The 23,262-nt window shown below is 44.5% G+C and overlaps 1 protein-coding gene across 4 annotated transcripts in view; it reads left to right on the forward strand.

Annotated features, from left to right (window-relative positions):
- LOC134344498 (disco-interacting protein 2 homolog C) overlaps positions 1-23,262 on the forward strand; it is a 664,610-nt gene that overhangs the window by 430,578 nt on the left and 210,770 nt on the right. For 3 of the 4 annotated variants that reach the window (XM_063044395.1, XM_063044396.1, XM_063044397.1), the window contains one exon: positions 9,377-9,508. In XM_063044395.1, coding sequence (XP_062900465.1) covers positions 9,377-9,508 — 132 coding nt within the window. Of the gene's footprint in view, positions 1-1,000; positions 1,134-9,376; positions 9,509-23,262 lie in introns of those variants that run through there. The other variant, XM_063044398.1, reaches the window with a different exon arrangement.

A 23,262-nucleotide genomic window follows, 5' to 3' on the forward strand; every position in this document is an offset into this window, starting at 1 on the left:
TGAATCCCAAAAGACATCCTTTCTAGTGAGCTGGCTTCGGGCAAGAGAACCGCTGGCCACCCACAATGTGCGCAAGTGGGACATGAAGGCGCTGGACATCAGTCCTCGGTCCTGGGAGGAATTTGCTGGCGATCACACCAGATGGAGAAGCACCCTGAAGCGACGCCTTAAATCAGGCAAGGAAAAATTCCTGAAAGCAGCAGAAGACAAACAGGCCCATTGAGAGCAATGCCGCATCCCCAGCAGAGCTGAGGCCACTTATAGATGCGACCTCTGCAACAGTGACTGCCACTCTCGCATTGGTCTCGTCAGCCGCAGACGGCACTGTATCAATAACATAGGCAGTTCGAGCTCGACCAATGGAGGGCCACAATGAGCTAGTCTCTACTGCTCCCTTGGGATTCACTGATCTCTGGGAAAAGCAGTCCCTCCTTATCAGTCTGGCCTATTCAAAGAAAAAGCAGATGATGTTAGAGAATGGAAAAGGTAAATCTATTCCCCTGAATCTTGAGGCTGTGTCCTCTGCTTCCAGAGAGGTAAAGAGCAAACCAGCTATGCCTGTGTCACGGATAGACGACTCACATAGAGAAATCTAATTACCTGGCTTTGTTGAATTCAATATTGTGTCTAGAAAGCTTCAACGTTCCCAGATGGGAAATAAGCATAGACACAACAATGAATTTTACAAGTTGAGGTGACTTGATTTTTCTGTCTGTATTTGTGGTTGTTCATCTACTTGTTTGTTTCCTCTTTCTGGGAGTGCTGAACCTTTCCCGCCCTGACCATCGAAACGTACCTTCCTGTGTGGCATTTCACAACTCCTATATTCTTTTGTCTGTATTCTTCATCTCTTAACTGCTCCCATTCACTCACCAGGCGAATCAATTTGCTCACGTTTATCTCCACGCTCACCCCAGTTTTACCCTATCAGAGACATTCCTCTCCCTCACCTTAATGAGCCTCTTTTGTCTCCTTCCCAGATCGAATGAGTCTGTGACCTGAAGCATTAACTCTGTTTCTGTTCCTGCAGCTGTGTACTGAGCTAAAAAGTATTTCCAGCATCTTTTGTTTTTATTTTGTAACAAATTTGTGAAGCGTGATGTATTTTATACACTGCGCAGGGAAATACAGAGGTAAGAACAGTTTTTGAGTTATGAGGAAAGTTTGTAAAAAAAAAACCTGGCCTTCTCAAGCAAGTGGTGTTACATAAATGGCTCCAGGGAATGGAAAAGTTATATCTAAAGTGAACTTCCACTGCTTTTGAAATGTAACATATCCAAAGCATTTCAGGATGCTGCAGTAGTGGCTTTTGTTGAGTATGTGGCTATAATGAGATACATCAATACCTTTCCTGACTGGAATCAGGATCACGTTTAATACCGCTGGCATATATTGTAAAGTTTGTTGTTCTGCAGTTGCAAGCAGTGCCTTACATATAAAAGGTATAGTTTACAAAAAGAAATATCTGTATATGTAAAAATTAAATTAAATAAGTATTGCAAAAAGAGACCAAGAAATGTGAGATAGTGTTAACTGTGCATGCAGAAATCTGATAGCAGTGGGGGTGGGGCGATGGTGGGGAAGAAGCTGTACCTAACATGTGGAGTGTTAAGGCTCCTGTGCTTCCTCCCTGATGGCAGCAATGAGAAAAAGGCATGTTGATCACACAAACGAGAGAAAATCTGCAGATGCTGGAAATCCAATGCAACACACTCAAAATACTGGAGGAACTCTGCAGGCCAGACGGCGTCTATGGAAAGAAATAAACAGGGCTGATGAAGGGTCTTGGCCCAAGAGGTCGACTGTTCCTTTCCATAAATGCTGTCTGGCCTGCTGCGTTCCTCCAGCATCTTTGTGTGCGTGTGTGTTGATAACATTCTGGGAAACACCTTAATACACTTTACCATATTAAAAGGAAGTTACAGTTCTTCTATAATTTTGCTTCGAGGGTATGAAAAGATAAAATAGCAATGCAGCCAATCTGTAACTTTCCAACGGAAACATTTAAAGTAAAAAAAAATGGAAAACATGCACATTCAGTGGCTACTTCATTAAATTCCTCCGGTACCTAAGAAAGTGTCCACAGAGTATGTTCGTGGTCTGCTGCTGTAGCCCATCCACTTCAAGGTTTGACATGTTGTGCACTGAGAGATGCTCTTCTGCACACCACTGTGGCTGTTTGAGTTACTGTCCCTTCCCCTCAACTTGAACCAGCCTAGCCAATCTCTTGACCTCTCTCATTAACAAGGCATTTTCTCCCCCACAGAAATGCCTCATCACTGGATGTTTTTTGGGTTTTTTTGCACCATTCCCTTTAAGCTCTAGAGACTTGTGTGTGAAAATCCCAGGCAGCCGTTTCTCAAACCATCCCACCTGGTTTAGATCACGTTTCTTCCCCATTCTGATGTTTGGTCTGAACAACAATTGAACCTCTTGACCATGTCTGCGTGCTTTTATGCTTTCAGTAACCGCCACATGATTAGCTGATTAGATACTTGCATTAATGAATAGGTGTACAGGTGCACGGGTGAGTATATTCAAAAAGGAAAATACATCTTGAAAATGCAACAAAATAATTTGAATATTTTGTTAGAGGATGAAATTTGACTTACAGTGAGTGCAAAGTACAAAATGGTACTTTTGGAGATCACTGTTGGCTGTAGCTATATTATTTGTTTGATGGAACTTGATTCGTTAAATGAGTTATTGCTGACTGGAAAATAAAAACCAGAACCAGCCTTTAACGTATGAATGTGCTGAGCTGTTGGCATCAGGTTCAGGAAATTGGATGAGTTGAGGCTGCAGGGGCAATCTATTGGTACAAAGCCTTTACCCAATGATACGATTAAAGATGTCAGCCATAGATAACCAGCTATTGGTGCTGGATGTACTTACAAAAAGTGTTTGCAAAGGCTGTGTTATTATCCCAGTAGGAGGCCAGAAATGCATGATTTGAATACTCTGCTGCCATTTTGATAAAATAGATTTAATATGTTCCACGTTGAAATAACACAGTAAGTACAATTGAGTGAAAAGGTCATGGAGATGATCTGTTTCAGTTATTGGCAACTTCAAACAAGATCTGGAACTCCTGAATGAAGGAAAATGAACAGATGGCAATTGTTTTATTTTGCTTCCTGAACATAACATTCCTTTGAACGGGTAGATACACTTGCTGGCTTATGTGAAATTTTTAGCTTGCGTTCTAAACACAAATGCAAGAGATTCCACAGATGCTGGATATCAAGTGTAAAGCGGACAAAATGCTTGGAGGGCTTAGCAGCTCAGGCAGTATCTACGGAGAGGAATGAACAGTTGAGCCCGAAACGCTGACTGTTTTTTCCTCTCCGTAGATGGTGCCTGACTTGCTGAGTCTCTAAAAACAACAGTGATGTCATGCAATATTAAAAGGTAATTGGCACTAACTTCTTGTCAAGTTGAACTTGTTAATGCCCTGAGTAGTATCACACACAAAATGCTGGAGGAACTCATCAGGCCAGGCATCATCTATAGAAAAGAGTACAGTTGATGTTTCAGGCCGAGACCCTTCATCAGGACTGGAAAAAAAGATGAGAAGGGTCTGGGCCCAAACCGTCGACTGTCTACTCTTTTCCATAGATGTTGCCTGGCCTGCTGAGTTCCTCCAGCATTTTGTGTGTGTGCTTTGATTTGCAGCTTTTACAGGTTTCCTCTTGTCCCTGAGTAGTATATTTAACTGATGTAGTTGATATATCCATCTTCTTAAAGTTTGCTTTACATTTGTTTTTTAAGAACTAGGGAAAGATCTTGGTTAATTCATTCACTAGTGACAGAACGCACCATGTGGGGTACCACGGTAGCGTAGCAGTTCGCACAATGCTATTACAGCTTGGGGCGCTGGGGTTCAGAGTTCAATTCCAATGTCATCTGTAAGGAGTCTGTACGTCCTCCCTGTGCAATGTGTGGGTTTTCTCCGGGTGCTCCAGTTCCTCCCCACAGTCCAAAGACGCACTGGTTAATAGGTTCAATCACAAACGAGAGAAATTCTGCAGATGTTGGAAATCCAAACAACACACACAAAATGATGGGGGAACTCAGCAGGCCAGGCTGCATCTACGGGAAAAAGCATACTATGGAAAAGAGTATAGTCAATGTTTCGGACCGGTTATTGTAAATTGGGGTTAAATCGCGGGTTGCGGTGTTGCACGGCTTGAAGTGTTTATTCCTTGCAGTATCTCAACAAATCAATTCATAAACATGTAGCGGGCTGGATTCGGGGAGAGAGAGAGAAATAAAACAGTTACCACCCTGATTCCCATCCGTTCATTTAATTTTAGAAGTTGATTTCATGAGAGTTTTGGTAAATTTAATTGTATAGTAGAGTCAGCATAGGAGTCTGTACAGTGATTCAGTCCGTCCCTTACCCCTGCTCTTTCCCGTAGCCCTGGAAATTATCTCTCTGGTATTATGCAATTTCTTTTGAAAGTCCGGATTAAGCCAGTTTCCACTGATCTTCCAAGCACCCGGTTCTTGACTGTAACTACATCTAGGGAAGGTGAAAATCTCTTCAGATCACTAAACTGCCCTACTCTTGCATCTATACCCTTCAATTTTAATCTGCATTTCCTGGCTCTCACACTACTGAGGACATCTCTCAATTTACACTGTTTAAGTTTTCTCATGTTTGTGACTATCTAAATTTATTGTGATTGTCTCAATCAAATCACTCTCAAATTGCTTCCTGAAAATGTATTGTCACCTTTGCTTTTTCAGGAGCTAACACACAAAATGAGACTTCATTACACTGTTTGCATTTATCTGGAGATATTGATTAAATATAGATGAGGTGAGAATGAGGACATTCGTGGTGTCTCTGAGCAGAACACTCAGTGAGCACACCACAACGACCTGATAATAGATACTTCGGGTTTAGAAAGATATCTAGAGATAGAGGGGCTTGCGCAGGATCTGACCACAGTTATTAAATTACATGCACTTAGAGAGTTAATAGCATCACAGGAAAGGAGAAAAAGATGAGTTGTTCCACCACTTCCCGAGTAGATTCAAGCTCTAAAGAAGCTGTAAAGAAACTGGGAATACAAAGCAGACCGTGCAGTGGAGTTAGCAGGTTGGATTGCACAGATGCATAGCTAACGGGTCCACTGAAAGTCTCTATCTCACTGCTCTGCTTGTGTCAGTGCTGTCTGGATCTGCAGACCAGATAATTGAATTATGCAATACACTAGAGGTAAGATGCTCTGACTATAGACTTATTACTGAACCCATTATTTTTCGTAATTGACTGGTTGTATTTGGACCCTCAGCCCTATGTCAGTCATAGATAATGCAGCCCCGTTCAATAGTACTCGAATGTTCATTATTTTTATCTACTTTAATTGGTGGCAATTAATTAACAGCATGTGATTGCTTTTGTAAGTTTTTATGTTTTTAAGATTATTTTAACGTTTTTCACTTAAACTTAAATTTCTCCGATCTGTAGAGACATTTAGATACAGTGAGGAAAATCTGCCAGCACAAGGTGTCAGGAGGACATCAGATGTTTAGGGGGCAGGGCTGTATTTTTCTGCCTAGGCCTGGTGGCTGGCCAGCAAAGGTCCAAGGTCAGTGTAAACCAAATGGCCATGTAAGGTTAGTATGGCTGGAGAGGTGTCACGCAGTGGTGGTCAGGCTGTGTCTGATGCAATCTAGCCCAATGTTTTTGGTTTGCCTTTACGTCAAAACCAGATAATTTCTGCTTTTGAGCAACACACATGAAATGCCGGAGGAACTCAGCAGGTCAGGCAGCATCTATGGAGGGAAATGGACAGTTGACATTTCGGGCTGTAGGTGAGGCAACACTTCATCTGCGGATCTGTGGGGGTCGTTTATTGTAACTGGTGCTCCTGATGCAGCCTCCTATACATTGGTGAGACCCGATGTAATTTGGGAGATTGTGTTGTCGACCACTTTCACTCTATCCGCCAAAAGTGGGATTTCCTGGTGGCCAACCATTTTAATTCCTATCCTCATTCCCACTCAGACATGTCGGTCCATGGCCTCCTCTTTTGCCACAATGAGGCCACTCTCAGGGTGGAGGAGCAAACACATCATATTCCATCTAGATAGCCTCCAATCAGTTGGCATAAACATTGATCTCTCCAGCCAGTAAATTTTATTTTATTTTATCTTATCCACTTTCCCTTCCCTCTTTTTCTTTTCCCCAGTGTGTCCTCTTACCTCTTCCTCTGATCTGCCTATCACCTCCCCCGGTGCCCCTCCTTCTTCCCTTCCTTCTATGCTCCACTCTCCAAACAAATTCCTCCTTCTCCAGCCCTCTACCTTTCTGACCCACCTGGCTTCACCTGTCACCTTCTAGCTTTCCCTCCCTCCTTTCTCCCCCACCATTTTATTTTGCTGTCTTCCCCCTCCTGGTGAAGGGTCTCGGCCTGAAATGTCAACCTTTTTATTCATTTCTATAGAAGCTGCCTGACGTGCTCAGTTCCTCCAGCAAAATTGTGTGCCTTGCTCATAATGTTCAGTATCTGCAAAATCTCTTGAATGCCTGTTCTTGCTTTATACCAAACTGCTTCAGATTTCTAGCATCGGCAGTTGTTATTTGATTCCCATGCAGATTAAAGTCATTCATGAGAGTAAACCAATAAACAATTAACACAAAACAGCTGAGTATTAGGGACATAGCAGAACGTCACCTACAAGCTAGCACATGTAGAGGAATGGGGTGCGAACTCATGCCGCCTTCTCATTGCTACCATCAGGAAGGAGGTACAGAAGCCTGAAGGCACACACTCAACAATTCAGAAATGGCTTCTTCCCCTCTGCCGTCCGATTTCTGAATGGACATTGAACCCATGAACACTACCTCACTATTTTTTATTTCTGTTTTTTGGCACTACTTATTTAGTTTAACTATTTATTATAAATTTATACTTACTGTAATTCACAGTATATTTTTCTCTATATTATTATGTATTGCATTGTACAGCTGCCACAAGGTTAACAAATTTCATGACATATGCTGGTGATATTAAACCTGATTCCAATTCTGATTCTGATTCATTAAGAGCTATCAAAAATTGAAAAGTTTCCTTTTCAGTGGATGGAGCAAATGTTTCCTTTGGAGGGGGTGTCTGCAACAATGGGGCACAGGACGTCCCTTTAGAACAGAGATGAGGAGGAATTTTCTTATCCAGAGGGTGATAAATCTGTGGTATTCATTGCCACAAACAGCTGTGCAGGCCATGTCATTAGATATATTTAAAACAGAGGTTGATAGCTTTGTTTAGTAAGGATGTCAAAGGTTATGGGGAGAAGATAGGAGAATGGGATTGAGAGGGATAACAAACCAGCCATGGTGGAATGGCGGAGAGATATCTATAGGCCAAGTGGCCTAATTCTGTTCCCATGTCTTGTGATCTTATGTGATAAGTGTGTAACATTACAATTGATTATTTAAACAGAATAATAGATATACTGTGTATTGATTTTCGAGATGGGCAAGTTAGAAGGAATTTGTTGGAAGAGTTCAGGAGTAATTCACAAGGAAACAGAACAAGCTGAAACTGAGTTTTTTTAAAAACAAGAACTTCGAGTAAATGACATCTGGAATTCCTTCAATGAGCAAACCTGCTTCCATCCATTTTGGAGATGCTCTTAATGCTTACCACTCTCTTGATAAATCCTTATGTAGCTTGGTTTCATATTTTGATGGGTAAAGATATTATGAGGCACTTGGGGATATTTACTCAAAGTTAAAGTCAAGATCATTGTCATGTGCACAGGTGCAATGAGAACCTCGCATGTAGCGGCATTAGACATATGGCATCATATAAGCAGTTTTCACTCTTCAGAGATTGTCTGCCTGTCGGTGGTCGTATAATCAGGACTTGTGATATGCACCAGCTACTCATACGACCATCCACCACCTGCTTACATGGCGTCACATTACCCTGATCCGGGGGGGCGGGGGGGCGGGTGGTGGAGGGGGGCTAAGCCGGTGCTACACCTTGCCCAAGGGTAACCTGCGGGAGAAAGGAACACCTTTGGTAGAGATGCACCTCCACCCCACCACCCAAACGTACATCTAAAATTAGTATTTAAACTGGCTTTTATTCAGGTAAATGATTCTGGAGCATAATACTTGCCTTTTATATGTCATTTCAAACTCACCCGCAATTTGCTCAACAACAATGTAGGCATTTAACATGAAGAGCAAGCAACACACATAAAAGTTGCTGGTGAACGCAGCAGGCCAGGCAGCATCTCTAGGAAGAGATGACGTTTCGGGCCGAGACCCTTTGTCAGGACTAACTGAAAGAAGAGATAGTAAGAGATTTGAAAGTGGGAGGGGGAGGGGGAGATCCAAAATGGTTAGGAGAAGACAGGAGGGGGAGGGATGGAGCTAAGAGCTGGAAAGTTGATAGATGATTTTGTTCTAACTGTGTCCTGTCTAGTATTATTTTCACATTGTGTTCTTTTTTGTAAAGATTGTGGCACATACCCCTAGGCTTAAGGACAGTTTCTATCTCACCGTTATAAATAAAAATAATTAAACATAAACTTTGTAAATGGGTTCACTATTGTCACGTGTACCGAGGTACAGTGAAAAATGAGTCTTGTGTTTTATCCTTACAGATCAATTCATTGCAACAGTGCATTGAGGTAGTGCAAGGTAAAACAATATGAGTTTCAGAGAAAGTGCAGTATAGGTAGACAATGAAGTGTAATATTTAATGATGTAGATTAGCAGGTCATCGTTTTATCATCGTTCAATAGTCTTATAACGGTGAGATAGAAGCTGTCCTTAAGCCTAGGGGTATGTGCCACAATTTTTACAAGAAAGAACACAATGTGGAAATAATACTAACCAGGACATAGAACAAAATTATTTATTCATGATAAAGGCACTACGTTGCTGTTAACCAAATTGCAAGTGAGTTTGAAGTGACATATAGAGGATGTGCTTATCAACTGCAGAATTAAAACACAGAGTTTGAACAAACTGAATGTTCAAAATCCACCAAATATTGCTCATTTTTGCATTTTGGTGGCGTTTGTACTGTGCAATGAAATGCCCAAGAAAGTTTTACAAAGAGAGAAGGTATCATAACAATATATTGTGCATCTGCACCTAAAGAATGAGTTAGATTTGTTTTCTTAATTGTTGGTCATCAATCTGGAGAATGAGTAAGATCAAGAAGTGGGCAAGTTAACCTGAGCATTGGTTATTTAACCTTCCTAAGCAAATTTTAGGTTTATTTACATATCAGATGTATATATGGTTAACCAAATGGGTTTCGAGAAGGCATTAAATTTTTGCCTTTAAACCAGTTAGTTAAAATGTTTATTTTTGTTTGACTTGTACCTTTACTTCCACTAGAAAACCATTCTGCACCTCCAGACATCACCACTTACACCACAGAGCACTCAATACAAGTTGAACGGCCACAAGCATCAACACCTCGAGCAGTCCCAAAATACGGCAATGCTGAGCTAATGGAAACTGGAGATGGTAGGTTTGAGCCTGATGACTTGTTTTATTCCATGCTCGGTTTATAACTCATCATTTAACTGGTAATAATGTTTCTGAATTCCATCATTTAATTGGCATGAATGATTCTGAATTTCAAGTGAATGATGTGGATATGATCAACCAGTATAAATAGCTGTTGTAACTTCAAGCGTCCATTAATGTTAATGACTGATTTATTTATAAGCTAGATACGGACAGTCTTAATAATTGATTTCCCTACTAAGTTGGAATTTTTTATTCTACGTGGAAAAAGTGGAGTTCTGGAAGAATGCTTACGTCAAAAAATGAATGGCAATGAATCCAGATTGATTTAGAGATGGTGTGATTGGCCTGTAGTGACTGGTTCTTGGCACAATAGTTGTGGAATAGACATTTACACAACTAATTCCTGTTGACCTGAATTGCTGATTGCTGTTTGGAAATTATGAAGATGTTCACGTATGTCTCGGTGGCCAATTTTGGAATAGTTTTGATGAGTTCATTAAGAGCTCTTTCTGTGGATGTCCGTGGTGCATGGTGACAAAGAGTAAAAAAGGAATGAAGAGTTGAACAGTTTTTATTAATGTTAAACATGAGAAATTGTTGTGTTTTTTTAACTTTATTGTGGGTTATGGGCTGTCATCATTGGCCTGAGAGGGTCACTAATGGGCCACCTTTACGCCTGCCATTGGTGAGTCTTTTCCAGTCACTAAAAGGGCAAGACCTTACACCAAGGCAGAAATCAGTGAAGTGTAATTCGGAGACAAGCTGAAAATTGAAAATGCGTTTAATGTGCCTCCTCCCTTGAGCTCTGAAAGCAATATGTATCTCAATCTTTTTAACTTGTATTTATTAGTAATTAAGGTTGTATTTATTAATTAGCTGTTCGTGTTGGAGTTTCCTCTGGGGGTTTAAAGAAGGTTGATGTACGATTTTGCTAAATTCAATTGACACCTTGCATTATTGTCATTTGTACGGATGCAGTGAAAAATGTACTTACTGCAGCATCACAGGCACATTGCATCATAAGTAGTATTGCTAAGAAGTACGAAAGTTAAACATAAAATATGCACATTTTTTACAAGGAGAAAAGACACTTAACGTGTTAAGTGGTCTGGTGTTGTTAATCTATATTGATCAGTGTAGTACCATTTGGTTTGAGAACAATCTCCCAGACACAGCCACAGCATCAAAATGGATCTGATGAATCGGTCCCTGAAGAGACTATAAGTACATTTCAAGAATGAAAATGGAAACTTCAGACCATTTAACCCATCGTCCAGCCTGTTTAGGAATATTTAGTCAGGTAACCTTTTACATTTGTAAAGCAATTCTGGAGGCTCGGCGAACATTCAAAATGTTCCTTCACATTCTTGGTTTGTGCCCTGTAAATGTTTGAAAGACTATGGGAGGTTACTCACTGCAGTGTTACCAAACTCTAATCGGTTTTTTTTAGCCACAGTATTTATATGATAGGTTCGCGAACCAAGGAAAATGAGCCGGAGAGTCCAACAAGTAATTAAGAGGATAAACAAAATTTTCACTGCGAAGGAATTTGTTGCAATTGTACAGAGTGTTGATGAGGCCTTACCTGGAACACTGTGTACAGGTTTGGTCCCCTTTCCAGAAGAAAATACCATAACATTGGAGACAGTACAAAGGAGATTCATCAGGTTAATTCTTGGGAAGAGTGGGTTGGCCTACCACTCAAAGAAAGACTAAATAGTTTGGGCCTGTATTTACAGGCCCAAACTATTTAGTCTCTTTTAGAAGAATGAGAGGGCTTGACAGGGTAGATATTGTGTCGTTTTCTCTCGAGGGAGAATCTCTAACAGTGGGACCTAACTGCAATATAAGGGGTTGGTCATTTGAAACTGAGGTACATAGAACTGTATCCTCACAGAGAGTGGCTCACCTCACAGAGCGAGGCACCCATGAACACCACCTCACTAGTTTGCTTTCTTTTTACACTATTTATTTACAATTAGAAATATTTGACGTGAAGGTGGATAAATATTTGATAGATGGAGAAGTAGTGGGGAAAAACACAGAAGAGGATTTGAGGCCACTGTAGATCAGGCTAGTATCATTAAGTGGTGGGGCAGGCTTAAATGGCCTTTTTTTTTGTGTTCAGTTTAGTTTCTGGTCTGTGATGATCCCAGTATGTTGCCAGGATGCTTACGAAAGGTAATTGAAGCGTAGGTTATTATAATATCTTTTAGTTTATATTTGTTTCAGAAATACTGCTCAGAGTAGGCCCTTCCAGCACCTTCGAGCCGTACCCTTCCGGCACCTCCGAGCCGTGCCCTTCCAGCACCTTCGAGCCGTGCCCTTCCGGCACCTCCGAGCCGTGCCACTCCAGCACCTCCGAGCCGTGCCACTCCAGCACCTCCGAGCCGTGCCCTTCCAGCACCTTCGAGCCGTGCCACTCCAGCACCTCCGAGCCGTGCCACTCCAGCACCTCCGAGCCGTGCCCTTCCGGCACCTTCGAGCCGTGCCACTCCAGCACCTCCGAGCCGTGCCCTTCCGGCACCTTCGAGGGGTGCCACTCCAGCACCTTTGAGCCGTGCCACTCCAGCACCTTCGAGCCGTGCCACTCCAGCACCTCCGAGCCGTGCCACTCCAGCACCTTCGAGGGGTGCCACTCCAGCACCTTCGAGCCGTGCCACTCCAGCACCTTCGAGCCGTGCCACTCCAGCACCTTCGAGGGGTGCCACTCCAGCACCTTTGAGCCGTGCCACTCCAGCACCTCCGAGCCGTGCCACTCCAGCACCTTCGAGCCGTGCCACTCCAGCACCTTCGAGGGGTGCCACTCCAGCACCTTCGAGCCGTGCCACTCCAGCACCTCCGAGCCGTGGCACTCCAGCACCTCCGAGCCGTGCCACTCCAGCACCTCCGAGCCGTGCCACTCCAGCACCTTTGAGCCGTGCCACTCCAGCACCTTCGAGGGGTGCCACTCCAGCACCTTCGAGCCGTGCCACTCCAGCACCTCCGAGCCGTGGCACTCCAGCACCTCCGAGCCGTGCCACTCCAGCACCTCCGAGCCGTGCCCTTCCGGCACCTCCGAGCCGTGCCCTTCCGGCACCTCCGAGCCGTGCCACTCCAGCACCTCCGAGCCGTGGCACTCCAGCACCTCCGAGCCGTGCCACTCCAGCACCTCCGAGCCGTGCCCTTCCGGCACCTCCGAGCCGTGCCACTCCAGCACCTCCGAGCCGTGCCCTTCCGGCACCTCCGAGCCGTGCCACTCCAGCACCTTCGAGCCGTGCCACTCCAGCACCTCCGAGCCGTGCCCTTCCGGCAACTTCGAGCCGTGCCACTCCAGCACCTCCGAGCCGTGCCACTCCAGCACCTCCGAGCCGTGCCCTTCCGGCACCTTCGAGCCGTGCCACTCCAGCACCTCCGAGCCGTGCCCTTCCAGCACCTCCGAGCCGTGCCCTTCCGGCACCTTCGAGGGGTGCCACTCCAGCACCTTCGAGCCGTGCCACTCCAGCACCTCCGAGCCGTGCCACTCCAGCACCTCCGAGCCGTGCCACTCCAGCACCTCCGAGCCGTGCCACTCCAGCACCTCCGAGCCGTGCCACTCCAGCACCTCCGAGCCGTGCCACTCCAGCACCTTCGAGCCGTGCCACTCCAGCACCTCCGAGCCGTGCCCTTCCGGCACCTTCGAGCCGTGCCACTCCAGCACCTCCGAGCCGTGCCACTCCAGCACCTCTGAGCCGTGGCACTCCAGCACCTCCGAGCCGTGCCACTCCAGCACCTCCGAGGGGTGCCACTCCAGCACCTTTGAGCCGTGGCACTCCAGCACCTCCGAGCCGTGCCACTCCAGCACCTTTGAGCCGTGCCACTCCAGCACCTCCGAGGGGTGCCACTCCAGCACCTTCGAGGGGCGCCACTCCAGCACCTTTGAGCCGTGGCACTCCAGCACCTCCGAGCTGTGCCACTCCAGCACCTCCGAGGGGTGCCACTCCAGCACCTCCGAGCCGTGCCACTCCAGCACCTTTGAGCCGTGCCACTCCAGCACCTCCGAGGGGTGCCACTCCAGCACCTCCGAGCCGTGCCACTCCAGCACCTCCGAGGGGTGCCACTCCAGCACCTCCGAGCCGTGCCACTCCAGCACCTTCGAGGGGTGCCACTCCAGCACCTTTGAGCCGTGGCACTCCAGCACCTCCTGGCAACCCTAATCAAACCCTAACCTAATCACGGGACAACTTACAACGACCAGCTAACCTACAGCTCCTGGTACGTCTTTGGACTGTGGGAGGAAACCAGAGGACCTGGAGAAAACCGACACGCTTCGTGGGGCGGGGATATAGACTCCTTACAGAGCGGCACTGGAATTGAACTCTGAACCGCAGGATGCCCAGAGCTGCAGTAACGTTGTGCTAACTGCTCCACTACCGTGGCACAGTGGTTAAAGGGGATTGCTGATTGCATGTCATTTTTGAGGAGGTTTGGGACTTGTCGCTCATCAGTCCATGCCTGAAATTTGGCTAAACTTTGCTGTGAACTCCCTGAATTACTGAAGGGTTGTGAATGGAATTTTACATTGTGCATCCAGCAGTGTACAATGGAGTGTACACTGTGTGATGGAAGAAAGGGTATTGTTGAAGCAGCTGAAGAATATTAGGCCTGGAAAAATCCCATGAGGAACTCCTGCAGCCAAGTCATTGGATTGGGTTGTTTGACAATAACCATTGCCCTTAGTATGAGATATTTTCCCCTGATGCTAACTGACATCCAATTTATCAGGGCTCCTTGATGTCACAGTCTGTCAAATGCTGTCCTTATATCAAAGTCTATTCCCCTTCCCTTTTCTCCTTCAGCTATGCAGTTTATTCTCTCTCACATGCGCATAAGCCCTCTGTTTGCATTTTAAAGCTATTAATCTGAGCCTCTCTCATAAGGCCTAGATTACCACTTACTACAAATCAAGTATGAACAGTAAATTCAGTCTGCAATGGCTTCGTCCTATGAGATACCGATAACCAAGTTCTCGAGAGACTGCCCTTGGATATGACAACAGCATTTGGCAGACTTGACATCAAGGAGCCCTGATACCCTCAACCGTATCTCAACAAGTTCCTGAACATCTGCCTTACCCACCTTCCCATCGCCGTAACAGAGCTGGTTCCCTTTTTAATCCTTATCTACCACCCACAAGCCTTCATATCCACCTCAACGTTCTCTGCAGCTTCCACTATCTTCATCAGGATCCTACCACGAAACACATCTTCTACCCCTCTTCCACCATCCCCCCCAATTCTTGAAAATATATTTCAAGGGGACTCTAATATAAAAGCAAGGATGTAATGCTGAGGCTGTAAAAGGCACTGGTGAGGCCTCACTAGAGTACTGTGAGCAGCTTTGGCCCCCTTGATTAAGAAAGGATGTGCAAACGTTGGAGAGAGTTCAGAGAAGGTACATGAAAAATGATTCCAGGAGTGAAAGGGTTATCATAGGAGCAGTTATTGAATGCTCTGGGCCTGTACTCACTGGAATCTAGAAGACTGAGAGGAGATCTGATAGAAACGTAATGAAAGTTGAAAGATTCAGATAAAGTCGATGTGAAGGAGATGTTTCCCTTGGTGGGGGAGTCTAAGAACAGAGGGCACAGCCTCAAAATAGAGGGACATCCATTTACAACAGAGATGAAGAGGAATTTCTTTGGCCAAAGGGTGATAGGATGATGAATCTGTGGAATTCATTGACACAGGTGGCTGTGGAGACGAGGCCACTGGATGCATTTAAGGCATAAGTTAATAAGTTCTTGATTAGTCAGGGTGTAAAAGGTTATGAGGAGAAGGTCGGAGAATAGGTTTGAGAGGGAAATGGATCAGCCATGTTGAAATGGTAGAGCAGACTCGATGGCCTGAATGGCCCAATTCTGTTCCTATGTCTTATTCTTTGGCGGAAAAAGACTATTCACCTTGGAGCAGCACACATTAAATGCTACAGAAACTCGCCAAGTCAGGCAGCACCTTGTGGAGAGATATAAACAGTCAATGTTTTGGGCAAGGGGTTCCATCACTTTATCTTTGCCCCCTCACAATCTGATTCACTTCTCTCTGGCATCACGTACAGACCTGTTTTTATTGAAATGACCTAGGGAATTCAAGTGCAGGATAATTACATATAATCTTGCACCTGAGTCCTGTTCCTTTTATCTTGTAATTTCCTCGCAGTCCTGATTACAAAGTCTGTGGGTGCAGGTGCACTTGAACTCCTCGCCATGGTATCGGCTCTGCGAGCTCCTTGATTCCAGATGATCTGCTCCGACCTCAGATGCTGGCTTATCACTAAGCAATTTCCCTTGCTCCAGGTTACATTGATATAATCAGCCCTGTGCGTTTAAAAATTGGCAGCTTGCATTAAGATTGATGCTTTAAAACCTTGCTCCTCTCCATATCACGGGAATCAAACAACTCTTGATTTCTCTGGTCTTTCATGTGCTCTGCCATACTTTGTATGGAAGTTTCATTGATGTTGCTGAGGGGAGAGAGGACAAGAAAGGTTGAAATTTTAATCAATCAATTCAAGTTTGTGCAAGCTAGGCTATTAGATATGGATCTCCTGTTTCTCAGATTTTTGATATTTGATTCTATGTCAGAAGAACTTGTTCAAGTCCAAGAGGCAGCAGTTATTCAGACAGGACTACTGAGCAGTGATGATTAAGTTCATAGAGTCATACAGGAGAGAAGAAGGCCCTTTGGCCCAACTAAGCTAAGCCCATTTGCTGCATTCAGCCCAAAATCCCTCTAAACTGGGGGTTCCCAACCCTTTTTGTGCCTTTACCATAGACCCCAAGCTGGGATTCCCAGTTCTGAACCTTTCCTATCCATAGACCTGACCAATGTCGTTATTATACTCAGCTCTATTATAATAAATTTGAACTAGTACAGAGAAAACTTACAAGGAAGCTGCCCGGTCTGGAGAAACTGAGTTATAAGGAAAGTTTGAATAGGTTAGGACTTTATTCCTTAGCACGTGGAAGATTGAGAGGAGATTTGATAGAGGATTTGAGGGGTATCGATTTGGTAAATGCAAGCATGCTTTTTCCCACTGAGGTTGGGTGGGACTACAACCAGAGGTCATTGGTTAAAACCATATGATATAGGAGCAGAATTAGGCCTTTTGGACCATCAAGTCCAATTTTCCTCTCAGCCCCAGTCTCCTGCCTTCTCCCCTTCACGCCCTGACCAATCAAGAATCTCTCAGCCTCTGCCTTAAATATATATAAAAGTGAAAGGTGTAAAGCTTAAGGGGGACATAACGGGAGGAGTTAAGGGGGAGTAAACGTTTACTTAGAGGGTCGTGACAGTATGGAACGAGCTGCCAGCAGCAGTGCGGTTTCAACATTTAAGAGAAGTTTGGGTAAGTACATAATTGGTAGTGGAATGGTGTTACAAGGGCATTGGAAGTGAACCCAAATGCAGGACGTCGACACGTAGGTAGCATTAACAGAAGTATGTTTATTGATAGTTGCAAAGAAGGCCGGGGAGCGAGGATTAAGCTGAGAGGAGCCAAGGAGTGAGCAAAGCTGGACCGGGGATCGAGCCCGGGTCACTACTGCAAGACTCTGGCGTTTAGTGGCGGGACTTGGGCAGAGCAGGGATGTGGACCAGGGGATAAGCGTGACTGGGAAGGAACAGAGGGTGAGGGTGGAATGCCCTGCTCCTATTAACACGGGGCGGTGGGGGGGGAGGATTAACACAGGCAACCGACGCGGGAACGGAACTTAGAATATAGAGCACTCAGCGGCTGAGAGACAGCGTAAACACAGGCAAACAGCGTGGGTGGACAGAGGAGCGGTAGGCAGGCCAAGCTCCTCAAGCTGGACTTCTAACTGGAGAGAGGCGGCAGGCAACACTCCTCCTGCCATGGAGTATTAACTGGAAAGGTAAATGGCTGACGATCCTTATCTCGACACAGACTAGCACAAACAGCAGGCAATTCTTATCTTGACATGAAGTAGCACCTGAAGAGGCAAACAGCCGGCAATACTCAGCTGGACACAAAACGACAAAACCAAACAACGGCAGACAATTCGTATCTTGACTCGGAGTAGTGGCAAACGGCCGGCGATACTCGGCTGGACATGAGATGACAAAACCAAACAACGACAGACAATTCGTACCTTGACACGGAGTAGCAGCAAACGGCCGGCGACACTCGGCTGGACATGAGATGACAAAACCAAACAACGACAGACAGTTCGTATCTTGACTCGGAGTAGCGGCAAACGGCCGACAATACTCAGCTGGACATGAGATGGCAAAACCAAACAACGACAGACAATTCGTTTCTTGACATGGAGTAGCACATGAAGCAGCAAACAGCCGATAATCACTTAGCTGGACACGAAGAGACAGAATTACCGAAGCAACTTAGAATCCACCATTCTCGGCGGCCTGGAACGTGCATTGCCACACCGGCTGAGGTGATGGTCCAACCCCGAGTACGTGTAAGCTGGAGTTTTTATGCTGCCGGTTCGAATGAGAATCAGGTGCCTTGATCAAGGAGCCTGGTAGAACACGGGAAAAAGGGAATTAAAAAAAAATGAGGAGTCAACGGACCGGACAGTGACATATGGAGGGCTATGGCCCCAATGCAGGTCGATGGGACTGGGCAGTTTAAATGGTTCAAGACAGACCTGCTTCTGTGGTGTACTTTCCCATGACTCTATGACATCTTCTGATAGCTCAGTCCATATGCCATCCAGCTTTTGATTTCCGACCTTGGAAAGCAGACTGCATGCATTCACCCTAACTGTAGAGTGTATACATCTGTAGAGGATCCCTGTCAGATTCCTACACCCCAAGGAATAAAATCCTAGCCTACCTAACCTCACCTCTAATCTGTTCCCTTGAGTCCTGGCACATCTTGTAAATCATTTTGAACCCTTTCCCAGTTTAATGACACCTTTCCAAAGGCAGGGTGACAGAAAGTGAACACTGCATTCCCAAGTTCAGCCTCACCAACATCTTGCACAGCTGCACCATGACATTCCCATCTCCTACGCTCAGCGCTCTGACTGACGAAGGTCAGCATGCGAAAATACTTTTATTTATTTAGCAATACAGAGTGGAGTAGGCACTTCTGGCCCTTTGAGCCCTGATTTACCCTCACCTCATCACAGGACAGTTTACAAATACCAGTTAACCTACCCTGTATGTCTTTGGACTGTGGGTTGAAACTGGAGCATCTGCAGAAAACCCGTGCGTTCCACGGAGTAAAGTACAGAGACTCATTACAGAGAACGTCAGAAATGAATTCCAAACCCCGATACCCCGAACTGTAACAGCATCATGCTAACCACTATGCTACCACAGTCCTGATGAGGAGTCTTAGTCTGAAACATCGACTGTTTATTCTGTGTCCTACTAAACAAATTCAGCACTCTGTCTTCCTGTGAAGTCCCTTTCAGGAACATGTGTACTGTTAAATCCCTCTACAACAACCCCCAAATCTATACTGCTCACTGCTTCAATTCAAATCTCAGCACTTCACTTTGAAAATGTAAGAAACTGGAGAAGTATTTGACCGCACACTGCCTTGAGTTTGTTTCTGCCATTATGTAAGATCAAGGTTGATCTGAAATTTTGCCTTGCACTTTCCTGCCTGATCCCTATAATCCCAGAGTCCCTTGTGGCCCCAAATCTCTGGCATGAACGTCTCTAATGACTGCATCCACAGCTCTGTGAGACGGAGAATTCCATCCATTCAAGGGAAGAAATTTCTTCTGTAGTGAACTTAAGTGGTTGACCCTATAACCTGACAAAATGCAACCCATTCCCGCCCTGCCTCCTGCATTCCTGGTTCTACATCCACCTCTAGGAGAAACATCCTCACAGCATCTTTCGAGGAGGGAGATTGGAAACCTGGGTCAGAATCCCAATGTCTATTATTCTGTCTACTTAATTGTTACAGTGTTTTTGAGGAAAGACCTGGACAAACCTGACAAATCAACAGGGTCACTTGTGGTATTGGAATTGGTTTAAAAAAGCCTTTGTTTGTGTGTCATAGAGTCAGATTTTTTTTACTTATTGAGATACAGTGCAGAACAGGCCTTTCGGGCCCTTGGAGCCATGCCACCCAGCAGTCCCCCAATTTAATCCCAGCCAATCACAGGACAATTTACAATGACCAATGAACCCACCAACCAGTACGTCTTTGGACTGTGGGAGGAAACCAGAGAACCTAGAAAAAACACAAGCAGTTACAGAGAGAATGTGCAAACTTCTTACGGGCAATGGCGGGAATTGAGCCTAGGTTGCCTGCACCGTAAAACGTAGTGCCAGCCACTGCACTACCCTGCTGTCTCATAGCTGTGCGTAAGTGCATCAAGGTAGCAAACAGAAAGCATGGGTTTAGTGCTGCAGCTACAGAGAAGTGCAGATAAGCAAACAACGTGCAAAAGCATAAAAAAGGTAAATTGGAACATGAAGAGGAACAAAGACAAAATGCTGGAGGAAGTCAACAGGTCAAGCAGCATTTATGGAGAGGAATGACCAGTCGATATTTTGCAGCCGAGACCCTTCATCAGGACTGGAAAGGAAGAGAGAAGAGCCAGAAAAGGAGTGAGCGGAGGGGTTAAGGAGCATACGCGGGCAAGTGATGGGTGACATTGGTGGTTCATTCAAGAGCCAGATAACAGCAGGAACAGATGCTGTTCTTGAGTTTGTTCATGCTTTCAAACTTCTGTGTCTTCAGCATGATGGACAGGGGAGAAGAGGGAATGACTGGGAAGAGGGAATGAGGATGGGAATTATATCACAGCAGCGGCAAGTTAAATGGAAGGTACCTGTGAAGAGGAATTGTATAGTCTATAAACCCCAGTTCAGAATAGAAATAAAACTGCTGATTAGCACTTAAGGGCACCATCTTGGAGTGGTTGAGTGTCTAAAATGTCAAGTTTGGCTAATACTTGATTCAGTTTGTATGTATGTGCAGTGGGAAATGCCGATTTACCTTAACGGTAGCAGACTTCAATTCGATCTCTTGAGAACCTAATAGAACTGTCACTACTTCTCTGAATTAGACTGAAATCAATAAGGATAGAAATGTGACCTGCAAACAGACTGCAATATTGAGAGCTTACAGCTGCCAAAAGCTGTGTGGTTGTGCAGCTCGCTGTTTAGTATTACTTGAATTCAACTAGAGAGTGATTATTGAACAAACCATTACAGCATAAATGATCAGTAACTCAGAAAGAGTTGTCGTCCTGCTTCCAGTTTGCCATTTCTACAAGGGAGAGGTAAATACAGCTGTTGCTTTTTTAAAGGAAGAAATAAAGTAAAAATATAAATAAAAGATTTGTACTCAAAAAACAGTAGAAGCCAAGATTGATAAATGAAATAGTGCCGCTAATGAGCTATGATCTCATTGAATGGTGGAGCACAATTGAGCTGTAGAATTCCTTTCCTTATTCTTTTCTCCCCTGTTCTATAAGATGGCCATAGCCTGCAAAGATAGGAAGACTATTTATGTTTCCAGTGTTTCAACCATCTGCAACTCGTTGGTTGTTTTGAGCAATCAATGGGAACCTAGGAGGAAGATGATATGTTCCCACACTTTGGAGAATAGAGTTCAAATAATTGTTCACAGTAATGTTAGAAATGTCCAGGGAAAGTACAGAATATTTGTCAGAGTAGGCAACACAAATGTTGTAGATCAGGAAAAATAAACAGCCCAGTCAGCATTTTCCTCCTAGTCTCCCCATGCATGTGGTATCTCTGTATTTAATTGATAATTTATTTTTATTGTTCCAGGATTCAGTGAAAGAAGTCTGTGCTGCATGCCATCCAGAAAGATCATTTCAAGCATAAGTACAGTGAGGTAGTACAAAAGCCAAAACAAAAACAGAATGCAGAATTAGAAGGTCATTCAAGATACTTGTAACAGTGCGATAGAAGCTGTCCTTCAGTCTGGTGGTATGTACTAGAGTGGTATGAGCTTGAATGTTTGTGAACCCTGTAGAATTTTCTCTATTTCAAAATCAGAATCAGGTTTCTTATCACTGACATACGACGTGAAATTTGTTAATTTAGCAGCAGTAGTTCAATGCAATGCATAATCTAGCAGAGAGAAAATAATAATAATAAATAAAATATAATAAATAAAGAAGAAAATCAATTATGTATATTGAATAGATTTTTAAAAAGTGCAAGAAAAGAAATACCGTATATTAAAGAAAAGTGAGGTAGTGTCCAAAGCTTCAATGTCAATTAGGAATCAGATGGCAGAGGGGAAGAAGCTGTTCCTGAATCTCTGAGTGTGTGCCTTCAGGCTTCTGTACCTCCTACCTGATGGTAACAGTGAGAAAAGGGCATGCCCTGGGTGCTGGAGGTCCTTAATAATGAACGCTGCCTTTCTGAGACACTGCTCCCTAAAGATGTCCTGGGTACTTTGTAGGCTAGTGCCCAAGATGGAGCTGGCTAGATTTACAACCTTCTGCAGCTTCTTTCGGTCCTGTGCAGTAGCCCCTCCATACCAGACAGTGATGCAGCCTATCAGAATGCTCTCCATGGTACAACTATAGAAGTTTTTGAGTGTATTTGTTGACATGCCAAATCTCTTCAAACTCCTAATGAAGTATAGCTGCTGTCTTGCCTTCTTTATAACTACATCGATATGTTGGGACCAGGTTAGATCCTCAGAGATCTGGACACCCAGGAACTTGAAGCTGCTCACTCTCTCCACTTCTGATCCCTCTATGAGGATTGGTATGTGCTCCTTCATCTTACCCTTCCTGAAGTCCACAATCAGCTCTTTCATCTTACTGACGTTGAGTGCCAGGTTGTTGCTGCAGCACCACTCCATTAGTTGGCATATCTCACTCCTGTACGCCCTCGCGTCACCACCTGAGTATCAACCAACAATGGTTGTATCGTCAGCAAATTTATAGATGGTATTTGAGCTATGCCTAGCCACACAGTCATGTGTATATAGAGAGTAGAGCAGCGGGCTAAGCACACACCCGAGGTAGGATAGAAGAGAGAAGGTAGAAGTAGGAAAAGTGTTTCCATTGGTAGGTGAGACTAGAACTAGGGGACATTGCCTCAAGATTCAGGGGAGAAGATTTAAAGGACAGAGATGAGGAGAAACTGTTTTTCCCAGAGAGTGGTGAATCTGTGGAATTGTCCGCCTGGGGAAGCAGTTGAGGCTTCTTCACTAAATATATTTAAGAAACAGATAGGTTTTTACATGGTAAGGGAATTAAGGGTTATGGGGAAAAGGCAGGTAGATGGAGCTGAATTTACGGACAGATTAGCCATGATCTTATTGAATGGCGGGGCAGGCTCGATGAGCCGGATGGCTGACTCCTGCTCCTATTTCTTATGTTCTTATGAGGCCATAATTTCTGTGTAAATATGACCTAAAATATGATCTGATATTTATGTAAGTCCTAAAACTAGATAAAGAGAATCCAATTAAATAAATAACTTGAAAACATTATACTTGTTCATTTCTTTATGGAGAAAAATAATCCAATATTACCTGTATTTGTTGGAAAAAGTATGTGAACCTTTGCTTTCAGTAACTGTGATCCCCTTTAATAGCAATAGCTTCAACCTAATGTTTCTGTTAACTGTTGATCAGTCCTGCACATCAGCTTGGAGGAATTTTAGACCATTCCTCCATACAAAACTGTTTCAGTTCATCAATATTTCTGGGAAACCTTGCATGAACAGCCCTCTTCAGGTCTGGCACAGCATTTCAATTCGGTTAGGGTCTGGACTCTGACTTGGCCATTT

Source organism: Mobula hypostoma, chromosome 3, assembly GCF_963921235.1.
Source record: "Mobula hypostoma chromosome 3, sMobHyp1.1, whole genome shotgun sequence".
NCBI lineage: Eukaryota > Metazoa > Chordata > Chondrichthyes > Myliobatiformes > Myliobatidae > Mobula > Mobula hypostoma.